Consider the following 22,335-nt stretch of genomic DNA (forward strand, 5'->3'; position numbering starts at 1 on the left):
GTTTCCTTCAACGGTATGAACTGCCCCTAAGAAGATCAATAACACTGTTTAAGCTGGAAGATGCTGAAGTTATTAAACGTGCATTTGCATTCAAGTCCTTTATTGATAGGATCGACATTTCCAAGTACCAAACCTGCAATATGATTGCTATGGATGAAACTGAAGTGTTTATGGGACAAGGATCTCAAACAACAATTCATCACAGGGGTGCAACGTCAATCTACATTCCCACCACTGACTATGAAAGTGCACAGGTCACCTGTGTTTTGGCAATTCGTTTGGATGGAAAGAAAGCCACACCTCTAATCATCAGTAAGGGCAAGAAAGATAAGATTGAACGTGTATCTGGCATTTATGTTCTTGAAACCGAAAAAGCCTGGTGTACACAAGCCGTTATAAGAAAGTGGGTTGATTTAATGCTGCCACTTGTTATGCGAGGTAACCAAAGAGGTCTGATAGTCTGGGATTCAGCCAGCACTCACCGCGCTAAAGAAATGAAGAACTTCCTTGCAGAGAGAAGAATAGATCAAGTAATGATTCCTGCAGGAATGACTGCCTATCTCCAGATCCTTGATATTGCAATAAACAAGCCATTCAAGGACCATTTGCTCATGGAAGTCAATGACTACATTGAAAATAGAATGCAAAGAAATCAGCGTGGAAACTTTGTGAAGCCCTGTCTGCAAGAAGTCGTGACTTGGGTGAAGAAGTCATGGGATAAAATTACTGACAGCTGTGTCGCCAAGGCACTTCGAGCAGGTTACCTGGACAAGACATACTCATTTAAAGAGAGCTATATTGCTGGACATGACAGATTGGGTCCACTTCTTCTGAAGGAAATGGAGGTGCAAGACATCCAGGATGGAATTCAGGGTATGGACACTTATGACGATGTTGTTGAAGAAGATGACATGATCATTATTGAATAAAGGTACATTTTTTTGTTCACATTTACCTGTTTATTAAAATTGCTGTCAATGTTCATTAAAATAAGCCCTCCCCTGAAAATAAGCCCTCTGGTGTTTTTCTGTCCAAAAAAAATTAATAAGACAATGTCTTATTATCGGGGAAACACGGTACCTGGACGCCCCCAGACGTGACTTTTAAATAGTCATGTTAAGGTTACCCAAAGTCAGGTTTAACCTTCGTGGTGGAAGGCCGCGTCCCTCCCGCCCATCTCCTGGCGGAGACCAATCAGCGAACTGGCAGAGACCAATCAGCGAGCTCGGAGGAGGCCCCGCACGCACGCGCACAGAGCCCGGGGCGAAGGCGGCGGCGGCCGCGGCTGCAGCAGCGGCGACATGTTCAGGGGCCAGCGAGCCTGGTTCTGCCGAAGCGTGGGCCACGATCTGCAGGAGCTCTGGGGTAGGGGGGCGCGCGGCCTTTGGGGTCCCGCCAGGCCTAGCGTCCCAACCCCTCGGGGGGCCTGGGTCTTAGGGAGGGACGGGTAAGGACGCTGCAGCCTTCGACCTCCCCCGCTTACACTGGAACCCCTCACTCCACAGTGGCCCAAGGCGGCGTGATCTGTGGCGCTCGAGAGGCGGACTTTCTGTTCAGCAGTGACTCCTCGCACCCCGACACTATGAGGTATCCTTGCGCATTGGCTGCTCGCCACATGGCTGCTCAGCTCCGTCCCGGCAACCTCTTTCTCCTGGACTCGTCTCCTCCGCCCACTCTGGGGCTGGCAAAGCAACATAGTCCTCGTCTTCTCGTCTTACAGATGAGGAAGCTGAGGCCCAAGGCTGCGCAGTCTACAGAGAATGCCATGGCCGACTGGCGTCTCGTTGATCAATATACATTTATTAACCATTTACGATCTTTCTAGGAATCCTCTTAGGGTTTGGGGACTCGAGAATGCAAAAGTGAGAGTTCCAGCCCTCAGGGAACTTATAAAGAGGTTAGGGGTGCTGGTACCCCTAGAATGCCAAAGTGCAGTTACCTGGAATGTATTCGCATACTCAAGACCGTTTTTCAGTCACGTGGCGGTTTCTTGTAATGCCAATAGTATCAGGCGAAGCTCCTTTAAGGAACTTGAAACATAATGGGTGTGCATCTAAAACTTCTATAGAAAAAGGGCAGGTGGCAGTGATCTGTGGATGAGAAAGTGTAGGGAGTTTTGCAGAGATGACTTTGTTGATACCAGATATGGAGGGAGAAAAGTCAGTTTTTTATTTAGTTACCAGAGACATGGCCCTTGGGGATCTAGTGCCAATAGATTCTTTGGGCCAGCCAGGGACAAAAAGCCTTGGGCCAGGCACCCATGTGACTGTTCTGATAAGAGGATGTGTTTTGCAACAAGGGAAAATTTTTCATAGGACAATGACCAATTGAGCGATTGGGAAGCTTCTAGGGACATGATCTGAGGACTTTTTGGGGTCCAGGTCCCACTACCCCATCACTTAGACTCTACCAGAGGATGCAGCATGTTCACTCATAAAATAATGTGGGTTGTAAACAAAAACAAACACAGTTATGGGAAGAGAGAAAGGGGGAAAGACTTTACTCTTTTTTTTTTTTTTTGCTTTTCGGAGGGCAGTTGGGGTTAAGTGACTTGCCCAAGGTCACACTACTAGTTTTTGTGTTAAGTGTCTGAGACCGGATTTGAACTCAGGTACTTCCCTCTTCACTTCACCACCGAGCCTCCCGGAAAGACTTTATTCTTAACAATTGGGGGAAATCAAGAAGTGGGAGTGGCATGGTCTGAGCCTTGAAGAAAGCTAGGGACTCCCAAGTATCTAGTTTTTTTTTTTTTTTAAGCAATTGGGGTTAAGTAACTTGCTCAAGGTTACACGGCCAGTTATTTCTGGGTGTGGTGCTGAGTATCTGAGGCCAGATTTGATCCAGGTCATCCCGACACTGGAGCCAGTGCTCTTACTCACCTGGTCCCAAGTATCTAGTTGAGAAAGGTTTGAAGGATGGAATGTGGAGAACATCATGTAAGCTAATTAGGCTGGAGTTTGGAGAGTTAGTGCTCCATCCACCGGAAGGTAGCCTGGGGCCGGAGAACAAAGGCATTTGCACTTTATGCTAGAGGTAATTGCAAGTCCCCGAATCTAGGGAGAGATGTGGTGGAACCTGTGCTAAATCAAAGCTAGATCCTTTGTATATTAGGAGGCCAGGTGAGAAATGATTAAGGGTGATTGTAGGGTGAAAAAAAGAGATAAGGAGTTGGAAAAGAGAGTTATATAGGAGGTTGAATTGACTGGAGCTGGCCTTGTATTGGATATGGTGAACTTGGGTTGCTGAAAGAATGTTGGGGTCTTTAACAGAAAGAGGGAAGTAGAGGAGGGCTGAGTTTAAGGATAATAAGGGAAAAGATACTATGTTCTGTTTCAGGTGAGATCTGAGAGGACATCCAGTAGACAGACATTCGGAAATAAGAATTGATCTGATCATGAAAACTGATGCTATCATTGAGAGGGATTCTAAGGAGAAAAGATGAAGGGACAAAGGTCAGAGAGCTGGGGTACAGTCAATGATCCTGAAAAGGGGACTGAGAAGCATCTGTCAGACAGCTGGGAGGAGAACCATAAAAATTGAGGGAAGAAAGTTAACCAGGTCAGGGTGGCCATCTACTGAGGGATACAAGGAGAGGTAAAGCACTCGTTTAGAGGGGTCAGCCTTGTCAAGGAGAAGAGCCATCTTCTCCAGACAGCAAAAGAGAAGAAGATGTGGGATGGTGGTGAGATTATTTAAATGTGATTTGGGGAGGAGAGGGAGCCTCAGTTTTTATAGAGAATGAGGCAAGATTCTCACTCAATAATTGGGAGGAGTATTGAGGTGGTGGAGATGACTTGAAAACAGAAGGTTTGGAGCAGCCACTGTGGGAAATATGGTAGAGTCAATTAAGGAAAAGTCATGAAAAATTAAGGACAAGGCTTGAAGTCTTCCGCGAGGCCCCCTGGTGACTGGAGAACATAGACTTGTAGTGGACCCAGTGGGCACAATTTTGAGTTCCTTCAGTGGCCCTCAGCAGCATGTGAACAATTAGTCAACAAACATTTATTGAACAGCCACTGTGTGCCGAGCATTATTCTAAGTGCTGGGGATTAGAAAAGAGGCACCAGACAGTCCCTTCCCCAAGGAGCTCACAAGCTAATGAGTAAGACAACAAACAGACGTGTACAAGTTACATGCAGGATGAATGGAAAAGAAAACAGGGAAGGTGCTAGAATTAAGAGAGGCTGGGAAAGTCTTTATGTAGAAGGTGAGACTGAGAGGAAGCCAGGGAAGTCAGTAGTCAGAGTGCAGGAGGGAGACTTTCCAGATGTAGGGAAAGGCAGAGAAAATGCCCCAGAAGTGTGTTGTATGAGAGTGTCTCTTTCATGGAGCAGCCAGGAGGCCAATGTCCTTGGATTCAATAGTATGTGTAGAGGAGTAAGCTATAAGAAGACTAAAGGTAGGAGGGGGCTTGGTTTACGAGAGACTTTGAACCAGAAGCAGTGAAGTAGAATTAAGAAGGTAGGTGACGGAATAATCCAAGGTTTGTAAAGAGATGGGAAGTAACAGTTTATAGCCTCTGATGCTTATTGTGAGTATAATTTTGGGTAAGTCACTTAACCTTCTGGGTTCAGTTTCTTCTGTAGAATTAGGAAACCAGGCTAAATGGGTTCTGAGGTCCATTCTAGCTACAGCTGTGTGACCCTGTGTAGGGTTCAAGGGTCAAAGGTGATGTAAAATTGAATTGGTTATCTAAAAGGTTGATGTTTGTGGGGGGGGGGGGAAGTGAGGCCAGAGCACGCCTAATGGCCCAAGAAAACAGTAATAAAGACAGAGAGTGAGTTTAGGAAGGGTGAGATCCTGGGTAGATATGAAAATTTACTGTCACTTCAGGCTTTAAAATTGAAGGCTGCCTAAGTTGGAAAATTTGTGAGTATAGCAAGTCATCTAGGTTTTTTTTTTTCATCTGTGGGGGAAAAGATCATATTAAATGATCAATAGGCTCGTGTTTATTGGAGCTGATTAAATTATCTGTGTGGACTCAGTAGCTCACTTCTTTTCTTTTCCTCTAAAATTTACCCTCTTTACCTATTAAAGATTTGAAGTTTGAGTTTTAACAGGTCATTTCACCTTTCTCTTCTATTGACCGGATCTGTTCTCATGTTGACTTGATATTGAGTGTTTTAATGTCCATTTTACAAATTAAAAATATTTCCCTTTTTTCTCCTAGAATATATCAAAGCTTTGATTACATGGAAGATAATGCTACAGTATTTCATGCTTATTATCTCTCAGCAGTAGCCAATGCTGATGTGAAAAACACGGTGCCTTTGGGTCACTATGTCCTTCCACCTACCTGCCTGCAAAAAGGTTAGGAAAAGTAAAAAGTGTATTAAAGGTATTGAAACATTCTAACAAGTTCAGTTACTCACCCCAAACCAATTTCTTAACTACTAATGTATTCTAAATCTTCTTTTATGCTGTATTCTCCTACTTTGAGATCTTTCTTCACTAAATTTTATTTTCCTATCTTATTGCAAGAAAGTTCTTACTTATTCACAAGGTATTCATGATACTGTTTATTTTTTTAATTTCACATTTAATGCTAATTTTATTTTTCTCTGTTACATGTAAACAAAAATTTTTTAACATTACTTTTTAAAAACTTTTGAATTCCATATTCTCTTCCTCACTCCCTGCACCTCACCTTGAGAAGGCAAGCAATTTGATATATCGATTTTATATATACAATCATGTATGGAAATGTTCTGCATTTCAATATTAGCCATGTTGCAAAAGAAAACACAAACCAAAAAAACCATAAGAATAACAAAGAAAGTTTAAAAAAAGTGTGCTTCAATCTGCATTCAGACTCTTACCAGGTTCTTTTCTCTGGAGGTGGATAGCATTTTTCATCATAAGTCCTTTGGAATTGTCTTAGGTCATTGTATTGCTGAGTAACTGTGTATAGTGTTCTGATTCTGCTCATTTCACTTTGCATCGGTTCACGTTGTCTTGAAATAGAATGTCTAGGCTTAAAAAAAAACACAAAAACTTGGGGCAGCTAGGTGTCGCAGTGAATAGAGTACCAGCCCTAGACTCAGGAGGACATTAAGTTCAAATCTGACCTCAGACACTTAACACTTACTAGCTGTGTGACCTTGGGCAAGTCACTTAACCCCAATTACCCTGCCTTCTCCCCTCCAAAAAGACAAAGTATATGTTGAGGATCTGTGCCTGTAGATGACACAGCCACTCAGGTACCTTTTGTCCTGACTTGGATTAGTAGCACTTGAACACAAGGGATTATGTTATTTTATACTTAGTAGTGATTTAAAAAAGAGAAAAAGGAACTGGCATTCTTAACAAATTTATAGCAAGCAAACCCCAAGTACTTGTCATGAATGGGGTAGATTGTGATACATATGTAGATTTAAACAGTTCTTTTGGTGTTACACCTATGGAATAATTATTCACTCTGGTAATTTCTGCCTATGTGTTTCCCCTCTACTTCTCTACCTGATCTGATCAGACTACCTCAAAACCGTAAAAGAAAATTCTGTTGTGTCATTCATTGTTCTTAGTCACAATTACATTAAAATAGCATAATAACAATCGTGTTTTTTACTCAAACATTTGATGAGAATTAAAGTAATCCCAGAACTTATCCCCAAAATCTTCATACAGTCTGGGAGTACAAGCAATCATTAGAAGCAGATATAAAATTTAAACATTTGTAATCCTGATTATCCTACATATGCAAATATGCATTTAATAGAATTATCCTGCAAATTTTACAAATTGGAAGTTTCAGGTAAAGTTCTAGAAAATGCTGTAATGTCATATTAAAAATGTGTTTTTTTTTCTGAAGAGCATTTCTTTTTCTGTACTACAGAAATAAGAAAAAAAATCGGGAGTTTTATTTGGGAGCAGAGCAATCATGTAATGACAGAGAAGGTAAGAGTAAATGAATATGACTTTGATTAAAATGTGCATAAAGGTTTTGGGAAGAGAATAATGTGGTGATTTTTTATTTATTTGAAAAACCAATGTTATTGACATATTTCATTTATTATTATTATTATCTTGATGATGGTGATAGTGATGGCAGTAATACTAGTAATAGCTAGTGTTTATGAAATACCTACTGCCCCAAGCACTGTGCTAAGGGCTTTACAAATATTATCTCATTTGAGCCTCACAACCCTGGGACCTGGGAGGTAGGTGCCATTATTATCTATGTTTTAAATTGAGGAAACAGAGGTTAAATAACTTGCTCAGTCACATGGCTGGTAAGTGTCTGAGGCTGGATTTGAACTCAGGCCTTCCTGACTCTAGGACCAGAGATTTATTCACTGGATCGCTTAACTGCCTAAATTGTTTTTATATAACTTTAATTTTCAAATATATTCATCCTCACTCCCCTACCCAGAGATACATTCCTTATAATAAAAGATTTAAAAAGAAAGAAAAAAAAATAAGTGTTTTAGCAAAATAGGACAAGATGATGATTAAATATGTGAGTTGTTGCTATCATTGGGTTAAATGAATTCAGAAGTGCTTATTATTATGGTATGATTAATCAGCTGCTCTGTTGTGGTAGTTATGTAGATTCATGTAAATGTAAAATTACACATAAGAGAATCTAGCATGTGACCACATTTATTCCATTAAGTAAGGAATATCTATATAATCCCAGTAACTCCACTAATATAATCTTTATAACTCTGCCTTGTAAATTGTACCCATTGGATGGATGCCTTTTTTTTCTGTGCAAAAAGTGAAAATTAGCCAAATTTTCTACCAGTTTCAAACTGATTTGACACTTCTAATTATATTGGGATAATTTTACATTTTTTGCACTTTTCTTATGTTATTTTTTTGTACTCCCCCCATTGTTTTTCCTTTGGTAATGCCTGTATATACATAGTTTTATTTATTTGTGTGTATTAAAAAAAAGACCCTGAAGAAATACTGTTTAAGTTTTTGAAATTGTTGCCTTTGCATTTAGAAAAATTAAATTAGAATTTTTTGATGTTTTACTGATGCTTAAATTTTTTTTAATCTTAGTCACTTGCTAATCCAGCCTTCTCCCAATTGAACCTTACTTTAAGCAAAACCAATTGGCACAACTTGCCTTTGATTCCAAGCAGATTTCTAGGAATTGTTAACAAAGGGATGATTAGTGAATATCTAGACAAGGAACTTATGATCACAAAGAGCCGGATTCATTAAGAACCAGATATAACAAACTAATTTTACTTCCTTTTTGAATTAGGCTGGTAGATCAAGAAGATTCATTCTATGGACATGGTTTGCCTAGATTTTTAGCAACGTATTTGAAAAAAAAAATCTTTAATGCTTTTCTTTTGGAAAAAAATGGAGAGAGATCTTTCAGAAGCTAATATAGCTAGGTGGGTTCAGATTGGGTTTAATGACTAGACCCAAAGAGTAAACATTAATTGTTCAATGTCAGATTGAAAAGAGGCCTCAAATTGAGTGCCCCATGGATCTGTGCCTGGTTCTTAATGTTGAAAATTCTTGCCATTGACTTGAATAAGGCATAAGATGATATGCTTACCAGATTTGCAGATTAACAAAACTGAGCAGGAGAGCTAATGTATAAGAGTTAGGATACAAAAAGATTTTGACAGGCTTAAATCTTTTTTTAAACTGTTGCACAGCATATGTCTAAAAAATAACAGTGATTTAAAAGTATAAATGAGGTCCACTTTAAATCCTGTGTTCTTAACACTTTTTAAAAATAACTACTGCCTATCCATTCTCAATGACAGTAATATCTATAGCAATCACACCCCATTAAAGGCAGTGCATTAAAATGCTGTTTTTTTGTAACAAGATATGTAGTATATTTTCATCATTCCTCTTTGGTAGTGCCTGAGTTTTCATTCAGAGCAACACCAATCGATGCATAGCAATAAATTATATTGAAATTGGGGAGGCCAGATGGCGCAGTGAATAAGAGCGCCGGCCCAGCGGTGGGTGACCTGGGATCATTTCCGTCCTTAGATACTTGGCACCCACACAAAAAATAACTGGCCGTGTAACCTTGAGCAAGTTACTTAACCCCAATTGCTTTAAAAAAAAATTATATTGAAGTTAATGTGGAGCATCATATCATAAATATCCTTTTTTTTTGTTTTTAAAAAATAATTTGGTTCTCCCATTATGCCCCTCCCAAATAAACAGTTTTTTAATTTTAAAACAGAATTTTAATGAGAATAAATGTAAAGTTTTATACTTGGGTCCAAAAAAATTAACTTCATAAGATGGAGATGGCATGACTAGACAGTAATTCATCTGAAAAAGGTTTGGAAATTTTTATAGATTGCAGGCTCAACATGAGTAAGGACTGTGAGATAATAGCCAAAAAGCTAATGTGGTTTAGGGCTTCATTAATCGAAGTAAGAGTGTCCAGGACTAGGGAGGTGACAGCCCTGCTATATGCACTCAGCTCTGGTCAGGTTATGTTTAGAGTGCATGTTCCGTTTTCAGGGGTTGCTTGTTAGGAAGCACATTGGTAAACTGCAGCACATCTACAGGAGAATAGTAAGGACAGTGATGATGCCTCAAGATCATGCTATGGGAGGAAAGGGTGGGGTTTGTTTTAAGCTAGAATGGAAAAGTCATAGAGGAGACATGATAGCTGTCAAATATTTGAAGTGTTGTCATGTGGAAGATAGACTGGATTTGTTCTGCTTGGCCCTAGAGGGAGAAATTAGGAGCAATGGGTGGAAAGTTCAAAGAGGCAAATTTGGGGCGCCTAGGTGGCACAGTGAATAGAACACCAGCCTTGGAGTCAGGAGGCTGAGTTCAAATTCGGCCTCAGACACTTAACATATACTAGCTGTGTGACCTTAGGTAAGTCACTTAACCCCAATTGCCCTGCAACCCTTCCAAAAAAAAAAAAGAAACAAATTTAGGCTTGATAGAAGAAAACACTTTTTAGCAAATAGAGTGGAATGGATTGCCTGCAGAGGTAATGGTGGTTCCCCCTCATTTGAGGTTTTCCATTAAGGCTGGGTGATCACTTTTCTGGGATGTTGTAGGGGGCATTCTCATACAGAGAATTAGAGCAGTCAGAGCCCTTTCCAACATTGAGAGTTTGTGATTCTCTGAAGCAACTGTATATGTAGTGTTGCATACCCATAGTCCACCACTTCTCTTAGGAGGAAAGTAGGTTACATTATTTGTCCTGTGGAGCCAGGATTAGTCATTATATTTAGCTTAATTCTTGTCTCCTAATCTTGTTTCCATTTACATTATTGTAATCATCATGTATACTGTTTTCCTGTTTTTGTTTTCTTTGCTCTGCTTCAGTTCACATAAAACTTGTGTTCCTCTGAATTCTCTCTCAGTTATCATTTCTTGGGCCACAACGATATTCCATTCCATTCATATACCACACTTTTTTCAGGCTTTCTACAATTGATGGGCAGCTGCTTTGTTTCCAATTATTTGCTGCTACAAAAAGTACTGATATGAATATTTTGGTAGGTGTAGGATGTTTCAACATATCAAAGATGATGAAGAGTATAGTAATTTTTTCTTGAATAATTCCAAATTGCCTTCATACTTTATATGATAGAACAAGAGAGTCCATCAAACGATGCCCTTACGTGTTCAAACTTTGATTAGTAATGGAAGTTTGAGTCTGTATTTGCTGGGATGTGTAGTTGTTTGACAACCAACTTAGGTGTATAGAACTATTGAGCAGAAAGACACCTTAGCGATCATGTTGTCTAACTCACTAATTTTATATGAAAGGAAACTGAAGTCCAGAAAGGTAGTTATTTGTCCAAGGTGACACAAGAAATAACAAAACCCAGAACCAGAACTCTGACAATAATTAGGAAATTATTTGTTTGGACTATAATTAATGACCATAATCAGTGACCTGAATGGAGGCATAAATGGGCAAGCTTTTCATATTTGTTGATGACACAAAGCTGAGGGATAGTTAACACATTAAAGAATAGAATAGGGGCGGCTATGTGGTGCAATGAATCGAGCACCAGCCCTGGAGTCAGGAGGACCTGAGTTCAAATCTGGCCTCAGACACTTAACACAAAAACTAGCCATGTGACCTAGGGCAAGTCACTTAACCCCAGTTGCCCTCCAAAAAGCAAAAACAAATAAAAAAAGAATAGAATAAAGATCCAAAAATAAAGTAATAAAAACAGTTTTAAAAGAGTAGACTGAATCTTAATATGGTGGAATTTAAGAGTTAAATGCAAAATCCTGTAAATGGGTTCAGAAAATCAGTTGCCCAGGGTCAGGGTTTAGGGAGTAGAGGGGTAGACACAATGCTAAATAACAGTCTTTGTATAAAAGACCTGACAGTCTTAGTGGACACCAAGCCCCACATGAGTCAGCAGTATAACATGGCAACCAAAAAAATTAATTCTGTTTCAGTCTTCATTAAGAGAAGAATAGTATCCAGAACCAGGGAGGTGATAGTCCCATTGTACTCTGCCCTGGTCAGACCACATCTGGAGTGTTTTTTTATGGTTCTAGGCACCACATTGTTTTCTGTTTCTTTTTTTAAATAAGTTTTGTTGATATCTTTCAGTTTTACTTTATCTACATTTCCCAGTGTACCCTCTCCCTTTACTAGAGAAAAATTATAACAAAAAAAAAATGGGGAAGATAGTGAAACTAACTGACATATTGAAAAAGTCTTACTATATTCAGTGTTCCACATGCCTAGTGTCCTTACCTCTTCAAAGAGATGGGAGAGGAAGGAAAAGAGATTAGGAGAGAAAAGTTTAAGTTCTTCCAGATGGTGAAGGGATCAAAACCATGTCATCTGAGGCTCCCTTGAAAGAACCATGGGTGTTTATATTAGTGAAGACTTACTTGACAATAGGTGGGTGAGAAACCTTGATAGATGCCTTCCTGTATTTGAAGGTTTTCTAATCAGACTTGTTTTGCTTTGTCCCAAAAGACAGACTTAGGCACGATGGGCTATAGAGAAGCAGATTGAGGCATGATGCATGGGAATAATGATTTAAAGAGTTCAGAAGTGTAATGTATTGCTTCAGGATGTCAAAGGGACCTCATCACTAGTAATCTTCAAGCATGACCTTTGGGGGATATTATTGAGGGGATTCCTGATAAAGTAAGGTTTGAACTGGATGACTTCTGAGCCACCTGTCAACATTGAGATGCTGTGATTATAGGGACTGTTTGAAAGTTAATAGCTTATTTAATTGATAGTAATCCTCTTCTCAAGGGGCTGTCTGATCAAAATATTTTAATAAGCATTTGTGTATTAATGTTGGTGACAATAACAGGGAAAAATCCTGTAAGTTTTGGCATCCAATTCATTACATTATGTGAGGATACCAGTAATAAAAGTACTTGTAGTATCCATCCTTTGAATGATATTTAGTCCCTATTCAGTTACTTTAGAGCTAAATGCTCCATTTGGAACTTTAGGTTTTCATTTCTTATATTTCAATTTGATTTACTTCCCTGGCTGGTAACCATTATGGAATTTATCAGCCTGCCAAATGAGTCAGGAGTATTAAAAATTTTTTTTGTTTAAAACATTTTACTTTTGTTTAAGAAATTTTAGTAGTTAGGTCATCTGTGAACTGTCTTTTTATACAATTTATTTGCCTGTCCACAGCATGATGAGGTAAAGCCAAGTGAAATACAGAAGCAGCTCAGGGAAAATACTGAATTATTGACACAGCCTGAAAAAGATCTTTCCATAAGGTATTGTGTTTATCACTACTTGTTATTGGGATAATTAAAAAAATACGAATCAGTAATTCCATTTTTAATCATTGAATTTATAGGGAGTAGAATGGTGAATAAAAAAAAATTTTTGCTATTTTATTTCTCTAATGCCTAGGTGAACTACTGAAAGATCAGTAATACAACTATAAAATTTAATTTGTGTTACCAGTCCACAATTTTTTGTATTCCTTCATTGATTTGTTTATTCAACAAGCATTCTATATTAGGGAACTGAAAAGTTTCATTAGAATACAAGTTTATAGCTTTGAATTGTCAGTAAAAAGAATAAGAATCAGGAAATAAACTAGATTTTTGTTTGTTTTTAAATGGTGCTGCCATATTTTGAAACCTAGGCACTACCAAAATACCATTTTACTCAAAGCCTAGCCCTGACCCACTATTGTCTTGCTTATTGGGATCATTAAGGCCGATTTCCCTTTTCACTAACTTTAGAGAGGGCTCTTGGTGTTGAAGCCTTTTGATGGGAATTTTGGCATGATTCTGGTAGGCAGAAAAGTAGAGAGTAGAGAAAAAATATTAATATTAAAAAGATGTTCTAAGAAGAGAAAATACATGTAATTTTTAGGACTTTAAGAGGAATGATTAGGTAAAAGAGCAGCAGCCCAAATAAGAAAGGAAACAGACCCTACATGGAGCTTTCCATGCGGAACCACCAGAGGGCGTGGTGGGAGCACAAATAAAATCTAAGTGGTAGCCTTCAAAAGGCCTAAGGTCACAAGAGCTGAAGAAAAGGAAATGATTTGTGAAGATGCAGTTCTGGCTTTTATTGTTGTGGCAGAAGGGAAATTTATTTTGCCTGAATTAGCTGAATTGGATTTTTAGGACATACTCTTCCCAAATTCTTAATTTTGCGTAGCTTTTGTTTTAGTTCTTGGGAAACATAAAATATCTGTGGTTCCCATTTTCTATGAGCAATGTTATTCATTCCTAGAGGAGTTTAAATGAATCTTATTTTTAGACTTTTAAGATTTCTCGGGGCGGCTAGGTGGCACAGTGAGTAAAGCACCAGCCCTGGAGTCAGAAGGACCTGAGTTTGGTTCCGGCCTCAGAAGCTTAACACCCACACAAAAAAAACAAACTAGCCATGTAACCTTGGGCAAGTTACTTAACCCCAATTGTCCTCCAAAAGGCAAAAAAAAAATTTTCTTAATAATACATTTCAAGAAAACTAGCTTTTTATTTTTAATATGTTTTTATTTTGTTAAATATTTTCCAATTACATGTAAAAAAAGTTAACATTTATTAATTACAATTTGAGTTCCAAATTCTCCTTCCTCCTGTTCCTCCTCCACCCCTTGAGAAAACAAGCAATATGATAGTGAGTTAAACATGTCAAGTCATGAAGAACATTTCCATATTAGCTGTGGTGCAAAAGAAAACACACATACAAGAACAAGAAAAATGAAAGCAATTTTACAAGTATGCTTGTCTGTACTCAGAGTTTATCAGTTCTCTCTCTCTGGAGGTAGATAGCATTTTTCATCATGGAAAGACTAGCTTTTTAATTAAATTTTTATATTTGTGTTACCGTGCTCAGATTCATGGAATCTTGAGCTGGTTTTCAAAAGCTCCAGTGAAGAAAAAACTACTAAAGGAAGTTCTAAGTAGGGTAAATTATTTTATTTGGAATGAGTAGAGAGTGTGTTCTTGTTAATAAACAATAAACATTTGTAGCTTATTTAGCTTTTGAAAGTATTACAATTCAGTTAAATATACAAGACCAAATCACACCATAATTTAAATTTGTTTAATGGTTCAAAAGACATTTCAGAATCTTGAGGTTATTAGGGATATTATATCACTAAGGTAATGATGCATGGAGATACTACTTGATAAAGTTCTCAGTAATGGAGTGCTGAATAATAAGAGTTTTCTATTTTATGTTTTCATTATAAAATATGCAACAATTAAAAAATGTATCTACTGTCTCTGCCTCCTTTCTGAAATACTTGCTATTGATCCTTTGTGCAAAATTGCACAAAAAAATGAACTAATTTCAAGTATACTTTTAAAAGTATGGAGATGGTGGTTCAAATGAACCAAAGATGTACTCCCTTTAACTCTTAACTTTGTAAGCATGATTGCTGAGGATGACAAAAGATAATACATATAAAAGATGCCATTTAATATAGTTTTTACCCAGTAAGACCCCGAGTTCAGAACAATGAACCATTGAAGCTACATATGCTAAATTTAAATAAAATGTTCTAGGTTGTTTTTTTTTATCTGTATTGTAACACATGGGGCTTTGCCCTGTACATTTCATTTTGCAGCACAAACAAGCATTTCTTAAGGACTCCAGTTACAGGAAAACAACTATATTATCCTCTTCAGAATTATCCAGTGAATAACATGGTAACAGGTAAAAAAAAAAAAAAGAAGAGAAAAAAGTTTGATCAGATTTTTGTAGAGAAGATACAAGTGATTAAGTTGTAGGATGAAAATATAACACTTTAGTAGCTTGACAAATCTAGCCCATTTTCTGTCATTCATAGAAACGAAGGTGAAGGGAGCAAATTCACACTCAGATGTTATACTTAGTTGATATTTAATAGTATTAGTAGACTAAAAATAGGCAGTAATAGTTGGTTTTTTTTTTGTCATTCAAACCTGTGATTTCTTTGGTTTAGGAAGCTTCCAGTGAGGAAATACAATTCCCTCTCTCCATCTATCTATGCAGATCTGCAACTGTTTTGCAAGTTATAGTCTTGGAAAGTTGCCTGAGATATGTCAGAGACAGGACTTGAACCCTGGTCTTCCTAATTCTAGTTCTCTATCCTCTAAACCATATAACCTCTCAAGAGACCCAAATTGTGGGGGAAATGGAAGCCAGTGGCTCCCAAAGCCAACTTCAAATAGTAACTAATGGGATTATACCATTGGGAAAGGGAAAATAGTGAACAGATAGATAAAGTGTGTACTTAATAATTTTTTTCACATTTAAGTTTTTTATTACAAACTTAACAAACATGAACATTTCAGTATACAAAGAACAAAAAAGAGTATTGTATATGACCCTGAGTTTGTTCTATACAGTTTAAAAACATTGAATTTAACTCAGTGACAAAATTGTTTTGTGTTCCCTTCTGAACTTTTTTTCTTTTATATGCTTTTTTTTTTTTAAAGCAATTGGGATTAAGTAACTTGTCCAACATTACATGACCAGTTTTTTTGTGTGGGTAATTAAGTGTCTGAGGCTGGAACCAATCCCAGGTCCTCCCGACTCCGAGGTGGCGCTCTACTCACTATGCCGCCTTGCTGCCCCTATATACTTTTAAAATATTTTGTTGATGCTATTTTCTTTCCCTTTTTTGCATCTCTATCACTACCCACCAAATCACCCTTCCCTTGCCAGATAGAAGCCATCCCTTATTACAGTAAGTATAGTCATGCAAAACAATTCAACATATCCATATCTGCAAATGTATGTCTCATTCTGCACCTTAACTCTGTAACCTTTGTACCAAAAGTGGGTGCTGTGCTTCATCTTCAGTCTTCTGAAATTGTGATTAGTCACCATACTGATCAGAGTTCTGTAGTCTTTCAGAATTGTTTTGCATTTCATTGTTGTGGTCGTCATGTAAATTGTTCTCTTCTTTCTGCTCATGGCAGTTAGCACAGCCTTATGGGCGCTATGCCCCTCTGTGCTACTGCATTTATTTAAAAAAAAAAAATACTGTCGGGTGGCTAGGTTGCACAGTGAGTAAAGCACTGGCCCAGAATCAGGAGGACCCAAGTTCAGTTCTGGCCTCAGACACTTAACACCCACACACAAAAAAAATTAGCCAATTGCCCTCCAAAAGGCAAAAAAAAAAATACTGTCAGTAGAAATTAGTTGGCTTAGAAGAATCTTGGCTTTCTGGATATTTAAAGGTGATGAATTACATCTAAAGAAAGACCAATGAAAGACATTAATATTGATGATTCAATTAAGACATTAAGTAAGGTTTAGACATGTAATAGTGCTACTATGCTTCTTTCTTCATTGCTGGATAAAGAGAAGAATTAGACTATTATCCCCTCCCCAACCCCACCCCCACACACTGCCATCACTGCCTCTGCCACAAAAAAAGTCAAATATAGTTCTAGAAAATAATTGACTAGCATACTAAGACATAAATGGAATTATTTTATTCTGCCTAGGATTCAGTAAATTATATTGGTATATCTATGTGATAGAGTGAATAGTGTTGAATTTGGAGTCAGAAAGACCCGAGTTCAAATCCAGCGTCAGACATATACTAACAGTGTGACACTTACAACCTCTTGGTGCATCAGTTTCTTCTGTAAAATGGGGATTGATAGCACCAGTGTTCCAGGGTTTTTATAAGGATCAAATGAGATAATATTTGTAAAACTCTTTACAAATCTTAAAGCACTCACTCAATTCTAGTTATTATTATTGTTATTGATGAGTCTGAAGGAAAAATGTTTCTGGTTTTTATGCATTTATGCATTAACAAATAATTCTTCACCCCCAGCATTAGTATTTCTGTATTAAATTTTTTTTTAAATCCACTTTGAGGAGTGGGGGAGGGGGTTGGAAAGAGCAATTTGTTAGTAGATTTTCATATTCTCAATGGCAGCTTATGGTTCTTTGATCAGTCAGTCAAAGAACAAGTGTTTACTGATGCCTACAATGAGTTAAGGATACAGTGATAAAAAAAAGAGTCTAGTCCCCTGTGCTGAAAGTGCTCTCATTCTTTTGGGGGAAAGGACACCTACATTTCAAGGAAATACAAAATATGTATGAGGTAAAGGCAAAGGAATGAGGTGGGGAGGGGGCTCTCTAGTACCCGGGGGGAGCATGATGGGCCTCCTGTAGAAGATGACACTTGAGCTGAGCTAGGAAGGGAACCAGTATTCTAAGAGGTAAAGGTAAGGACAGAGTTCACTATAGATAGTTATGGGGGAACAGTCACCTGGGAAAAGATTCTTGTCCTGTACAAGGAACAAGAAAATAGAAAAAGTATTATATGTGTATATGGGAATACACTTATATGTGAATCTCTATAACATTCAGCCCACTTAAAACAACAACAACATATGTAGTGATTGAATGTTTGACTTTTAAGGTTGTCTTGATTGTTTTTGTTTCCTTCTGGACTTCATTCTCTTCTCTTCTGTATGTTTTTTTTTTTTTTAGCATACTTCAACAACCTTCTTTTCTTACTTTTTTTTGGCACTGTCACTAATTCCACTGTTTCTTGCCTCCCATCCTCAAATAATTCAATTTTCAATTTGTAAACATTTAGCACCTTCTATGTACCAGACACTGGGGACTTTCTTTTGTCCTTCTTTGTATCTCCCTGCCGTCAAGGAGCTTACATTCAAATGGAGGAGAAAACATGCAAACAGATATACACAGAGCAAGCCATATGAAAGATAAATAGGAGAAGACACTGAAGTTAAGAGGGGCTAGGGAAGGCTCCCTATGGAAGTTAGTATTTTAGTTGGGACTTAGAGGAAGCCAGGGACCTCAGCAATCAAAGCGGAGGAGGGAGGGCATTCCAGGCATGGGGGAGAGCCAGAGAAAATGCCTAGAGTCAACTGTCTTGTTTGTGGAACAGTCAGGAGGCTGGTGTCACTGGATTAAAGAGTATGTGCTGGGGAGTAAGGTGTAAGAAAACTGGAAAGGTAGGAGGAACCTACGTTATGAAGGGCTTTGAATACCAAACAGAGCATTTTGTATTTGATCTTGGAGGCAATAGAGAGCCACTAGAGTTATTAAGTAGGGGTGTCTAGCGCCAGTGCAATATTTACAGCGCCCACAATCACAATAAATACCGTGACTACAAATATCCGTTTGATTGCAAAATATATCAGATTCTCCAGATAGAGCATAGAACTGAAGGATTTATTTAGATACCAGAAAAACGAATCCCAAAACCAGTAAGCTAATTCCATCATAGTACCAAAGATATATAGAAACTATAATAATGTTGAGAGCCATGCCATTCTTTAGCCCCCACAAACCAATACAAGATCAATATTTACTCACAAACCTCAATCTCCTTGCCTGAGGTCCTCCTCTCTCCCCCAATGTCTGGCTAGCTCTGACCAGCTTCCTGTAGGCTCTGCTTCCCTTCAGCAAACCACTGCCACCATTAGGCTCCATGTGACTACATTCAGCTTATCAGGGGGTAGAGTTTATCTTTGTAGTAGGGAAGCTTCCTGTGGGCTCTGCTTCCCTTTAGCAAATTCCCTCCATCACAAGCTCCATGGGATTACATTCAGCCTATTAGGGCGCAGAGTTTACTTTCAAAGCAGGGGAGGTCTTCAAACTCCCCCCCACCCAGATCTATTAAGGGGCAGGGAAGATCTTCAGATTCCCATTCCCATTACAGGGTGTGACTTAATTAGACCTTTATTTTAAGAAAATCACTTTAGTAGTTAAATGGGGGATGGATTGGTGTGGGGAGACACTTGAGGTAAACAGCCCCACCCCCACCCCCTGCTATTGTAGTATTCCAGGTGTGAGGTGATAAGGGCCTGCACTAGAGGGGTGGCAGTGTCAGAGGAGAGAAGGGGGTATATCAGAGAGATGTGGCCAAGGTGAAATTGTCAGGCCTTGGGAGCAGCTTGGATATGGGGGCTGAGAGATGGGAATCCAAGATAAATTTATCTTGTGAGCCTGAGGTACTGGGAAGATGGTGCTGCCCTCTACAGTCATAGGGAATAGGTAGGGGAGAGTTAAGGAGAGTTCTGTTTTGGACATAATGAGTTTAAGATAGCTGTTGGAGTTTGAGATGTCTGCAAGGGAATTGGAGATGCAAGGTAGGAGGTAAGGAGAGACTGAGGAGGAATAGGTAGATTTGAGATTCATTAGCATAAAGATGGTAATTAAATCCATAGGAGCTGATGAGATCACCAAGTAATGTGTTTGGAAGTAGTTTGGAGGGAGAAGAAAAGAGGGCCCAGGACAGAACCCTGAGAGACATCTGTGGTTAGAGAGGGCATGATCTGGACGAGGATCCAGCAAAGGAGACAGAGAGGGAGGATTTAGACAAGTAGGAAAACCGAGAGAGTGGTGTCCCAGTAACCTGGAGAGAGCATCAGAGGAGTCATCAGCAGTGTCAAAGGCTGCAGAGGGCCCAAGGAGAGTGAGGCCGTTGGATTTGGCCCTTAAGAGACTATTCATGACTTTGGGAAGAGCAGTTGAGTGATAAGGTTAGAAGCTGAATTGTAAGGAGTTAAGAGAGTGAGAGGACAGAGTGGAGGCACCTGTTGTAGATGGCCTTTCTGAGGAGTTAGTTTAACTGCAAAGGGCAGAAGAGAAATGGAATGATAGTAAGCAGGGTAAAAACAATCCTTATGACATAAGCATAGCCAAGCGAGCAAATCCACACGTTTGCCATGTCCAGAAATGTATGTCTCATTCTGCACCTTGAGCCCATTTCCCCTCCATTAGGAGGTGAATAGCCTGGAGTCGTTGTTGGTCATTGCATTGGTCAGATTTTTTAAGTCTTTCAGACTTCTTTTTCTTTCTTTACAGTGTTCTTATTATATAAATTATCTGACCCTCTGCTTCCATCTATTCAAGGAATTCTAGTGACTCCTGCAATGCGAAGCAAAGGCAACTTCTAGGTTTGGATTGTGAGCATAGCAAACTCCATTTATTCAGTGAAATTATCCTGTATGTACAGGAATGTTCTGTGAATTTATCCTATATGTATCTGGTTTGTACATAGTCCTTTGCCTGCTTTCTCCTCCTTCAGAATATTACCCATCTAAGCAATTTTACTGCTATAGCTGGAATCTTTAAAAAAAATTTTTTAATTTAAAAAAATGACTGGAATCTTATCTTTTTTTTTCTGTGCAACTTTTCATTAATCCTAACTCAAATGATCAAAAAGATTGGAAAAAAGGAAGTCAAACACTTCAAATACATTTTTCCCTCTGTAGGTTATGTTTCTATTGATACAATGAAGAAATTCCTTGGTGAGCTTCATGACTTCATTCCTGGAAGCTCAGGATACTTGGCATATCATGTTCAAAAAGAAATCGTCTTTTCTGCTGTAAAAAATAAATTGAAGAGAAAATGTTAAATTAGATTATCCTCTGCTCATCTATTTTCTATAAAATGTTACTAAATTAAGCATTGTTTAATATTAATCTTTTAAAATTATATTTTATTTCCCTCAACATTAATTTAGAACTTCTTCTCATTAGAAAACTTGGAAACATTTTGATCAGATAATAGAAGATCTGTAGCAGATTATTTTGCCCTGATTTGTAGAGTTAATCAAACAAATTATAAAATTCCAGGGGTTTTTTGTATTGTAGTTGTTATTGAAATGTCCATTCTAATATAAGTCTTATATTTACCCTTATCAGTCAAAATGTTTCTTTTGACTTAAAACTGCTGTATAGTAAGTTCAGTGGCTCTAAACCTTTATAAATATGAACATACTTCTGATGAGAATTTAGTTTAACGTAAGGCATTATAGAATACTCCAGTAAATTTTCAGCGAACAAAAGAATGAGTCACTTTTCTTTGCTTAAAATGAGTAGCACTACAGTTTAGGAATTGATGTGTAAAAATAAATAAATAAACTTAATGCTGTGTAATTATGACCAAGCTTGTCCTGGAGAAGAGTTTTGAGAAAATGTGCCTCCCTCCTTTCTTTGCATAGTTGCTGGGAATGGAATATTATACACATACACACATATACATATGTATATGTGTGTATGCATTTATATGTATGTGTGTATGTATATGTATGTATAGTCTGGCTTGGTTTATGTGTTACTGTTTTTGTTGAGCTGGGTTTTTTCCCTTATTCCCAGAGATGGCTTGCCCAGTAGGGAAAGAGAAGGATATATTCAGAATTAAAGGTGATATTAAAACAAATGATAGTAATAAAAAATCTTTATAAGAGAACTCTGTAGATATGCTTTTAAATTTTCACTAACCAAAGTTATTAAAAGCTTTAATGCAAACCTGCAGTGTATTAACTGAAACTAACTCATCCCATGGCTCTGAGTCATTGACCTGGAAGAGACCTTTGAGATCATTAGTCCATTTTTCTCATTTTGCAGATGAAGAACTGAGGCTAAAAGATTGCCCGGGGTTATAGAGCTAATTAGTAAAAAGCCAGGACTAGTACTCAAGTCTCTTGACTCCCAGGCCTTTTCACTCATCACACTAGGTATACTACAGCATACATGTATCACAGTTACCTGGATATATTGCTGAGGGGAGCTTAGGAAGATGCCAGCAGACTTTGAAAGATTTGTTAAGCTTTCCTGTCTTTACAATATTATTGTGTAAACATTTTGGTCCTTTGCTAAGAGATTATAGTCATAATTATAATAATATAATCATAATTAGAAATCACAGCAGATAAAAGTTAGTAATACTTAATGCTCATGGAGAATAATTACCCTCTATATCAATTTGGGTCTTTTTGGTAACCTTGTTATCACTGTTAGCCAAGAACCAGGCCATTGCCATTTTCTTCCCTTCAGATAACCATATACAAGTAATTTCTATTTAAACCACAAGATGCATAGAACAAAATTGAAGCATTTTGCCATATGGAAGTTCTGCATATTTCAAAAGAATCCTGTATAGATTTAATAAGGGATTCCTTAAATAAAGGA

The 22,335-nt window shown here is 38.1% G+C and overlaps 1 protein-coding gene across 1 annotated transcript; it reads left to right on the plus strand.

The window, feature by feature from the left end:
* Positions 1 to 1,250: 1,250 nt before the first annotated feature.
* On the plus strand, positions 1,251 to 22,064 carry TERB2 (telomere repeat binding bouquet formation protein 2). The gene is made up of 7 exons (XM_069105934.1): positions 1,251 to 1,365; positions 1,506 to 1,587; positions 5,171 to 5,310; positions 6,836 to 6,897; positions 12,596 to 12,684; positions 15,003 to 15,091; positions 20,635 to 22,064. The coding sequence occupies exons 1-7, from the start codon at positions 1,302 to 1,304 to the stop codon at positions 20,775 to 20,777; spliced, it is 669 nt and encodes a 222-aa protein (XP_068962035.1). The 5' UTR covers positions 1,251 to 1,301; the 3' UTR covers positions 20,778 to 22,064.
* Positions 22,065 to 22,335: the final 271 nt, after the last annotated feature.

The sequence above is a fragment of the Petaurus breviceps genome, unplaced genomic scaffold (assembly GCF_028583685.1).
Source record: "Petaurus breviceps papuanus isolate PSGF00001 unplaced genomic scaffold, PetGlider_PUasm1.0 77, whole genome shotgun sequence".
Classification (NCBI taxonomy): Eukaryota; Metazoa; Chordata; class Mammalia; order Diprotodontia; family Petauridae; genus Petaurus; species Petaurus breviceps.

What these genes read in the sequence shown, in the direction of transcription:
- TERB2 (XM_069105934.1), top strand. Translation starts at nt 1,302, where the DNA reads ATGTTCAGGGGCCAGCGAGCCTGGTTCTGCCGAAGCGTGGGCCACGAT. An exon ending in ATCATGTAATGACAGAGAAG is followed by an intron (nt 6,898 to 12,595) that starts GTAAGAGTAAAT and finishes GCCTGTCCACAG; the next exon opens with CATGATGAGGTAAAGCCAAG. An exon ending in AGTGAATAACATGGTAACAG is followed by an intron (nt 15,092 to 20,634) that starts GTAAAAAAAAAA and finishes TTCCCTCTGTAG; the next exon opens with GTTATGTTTCTATTGATACA.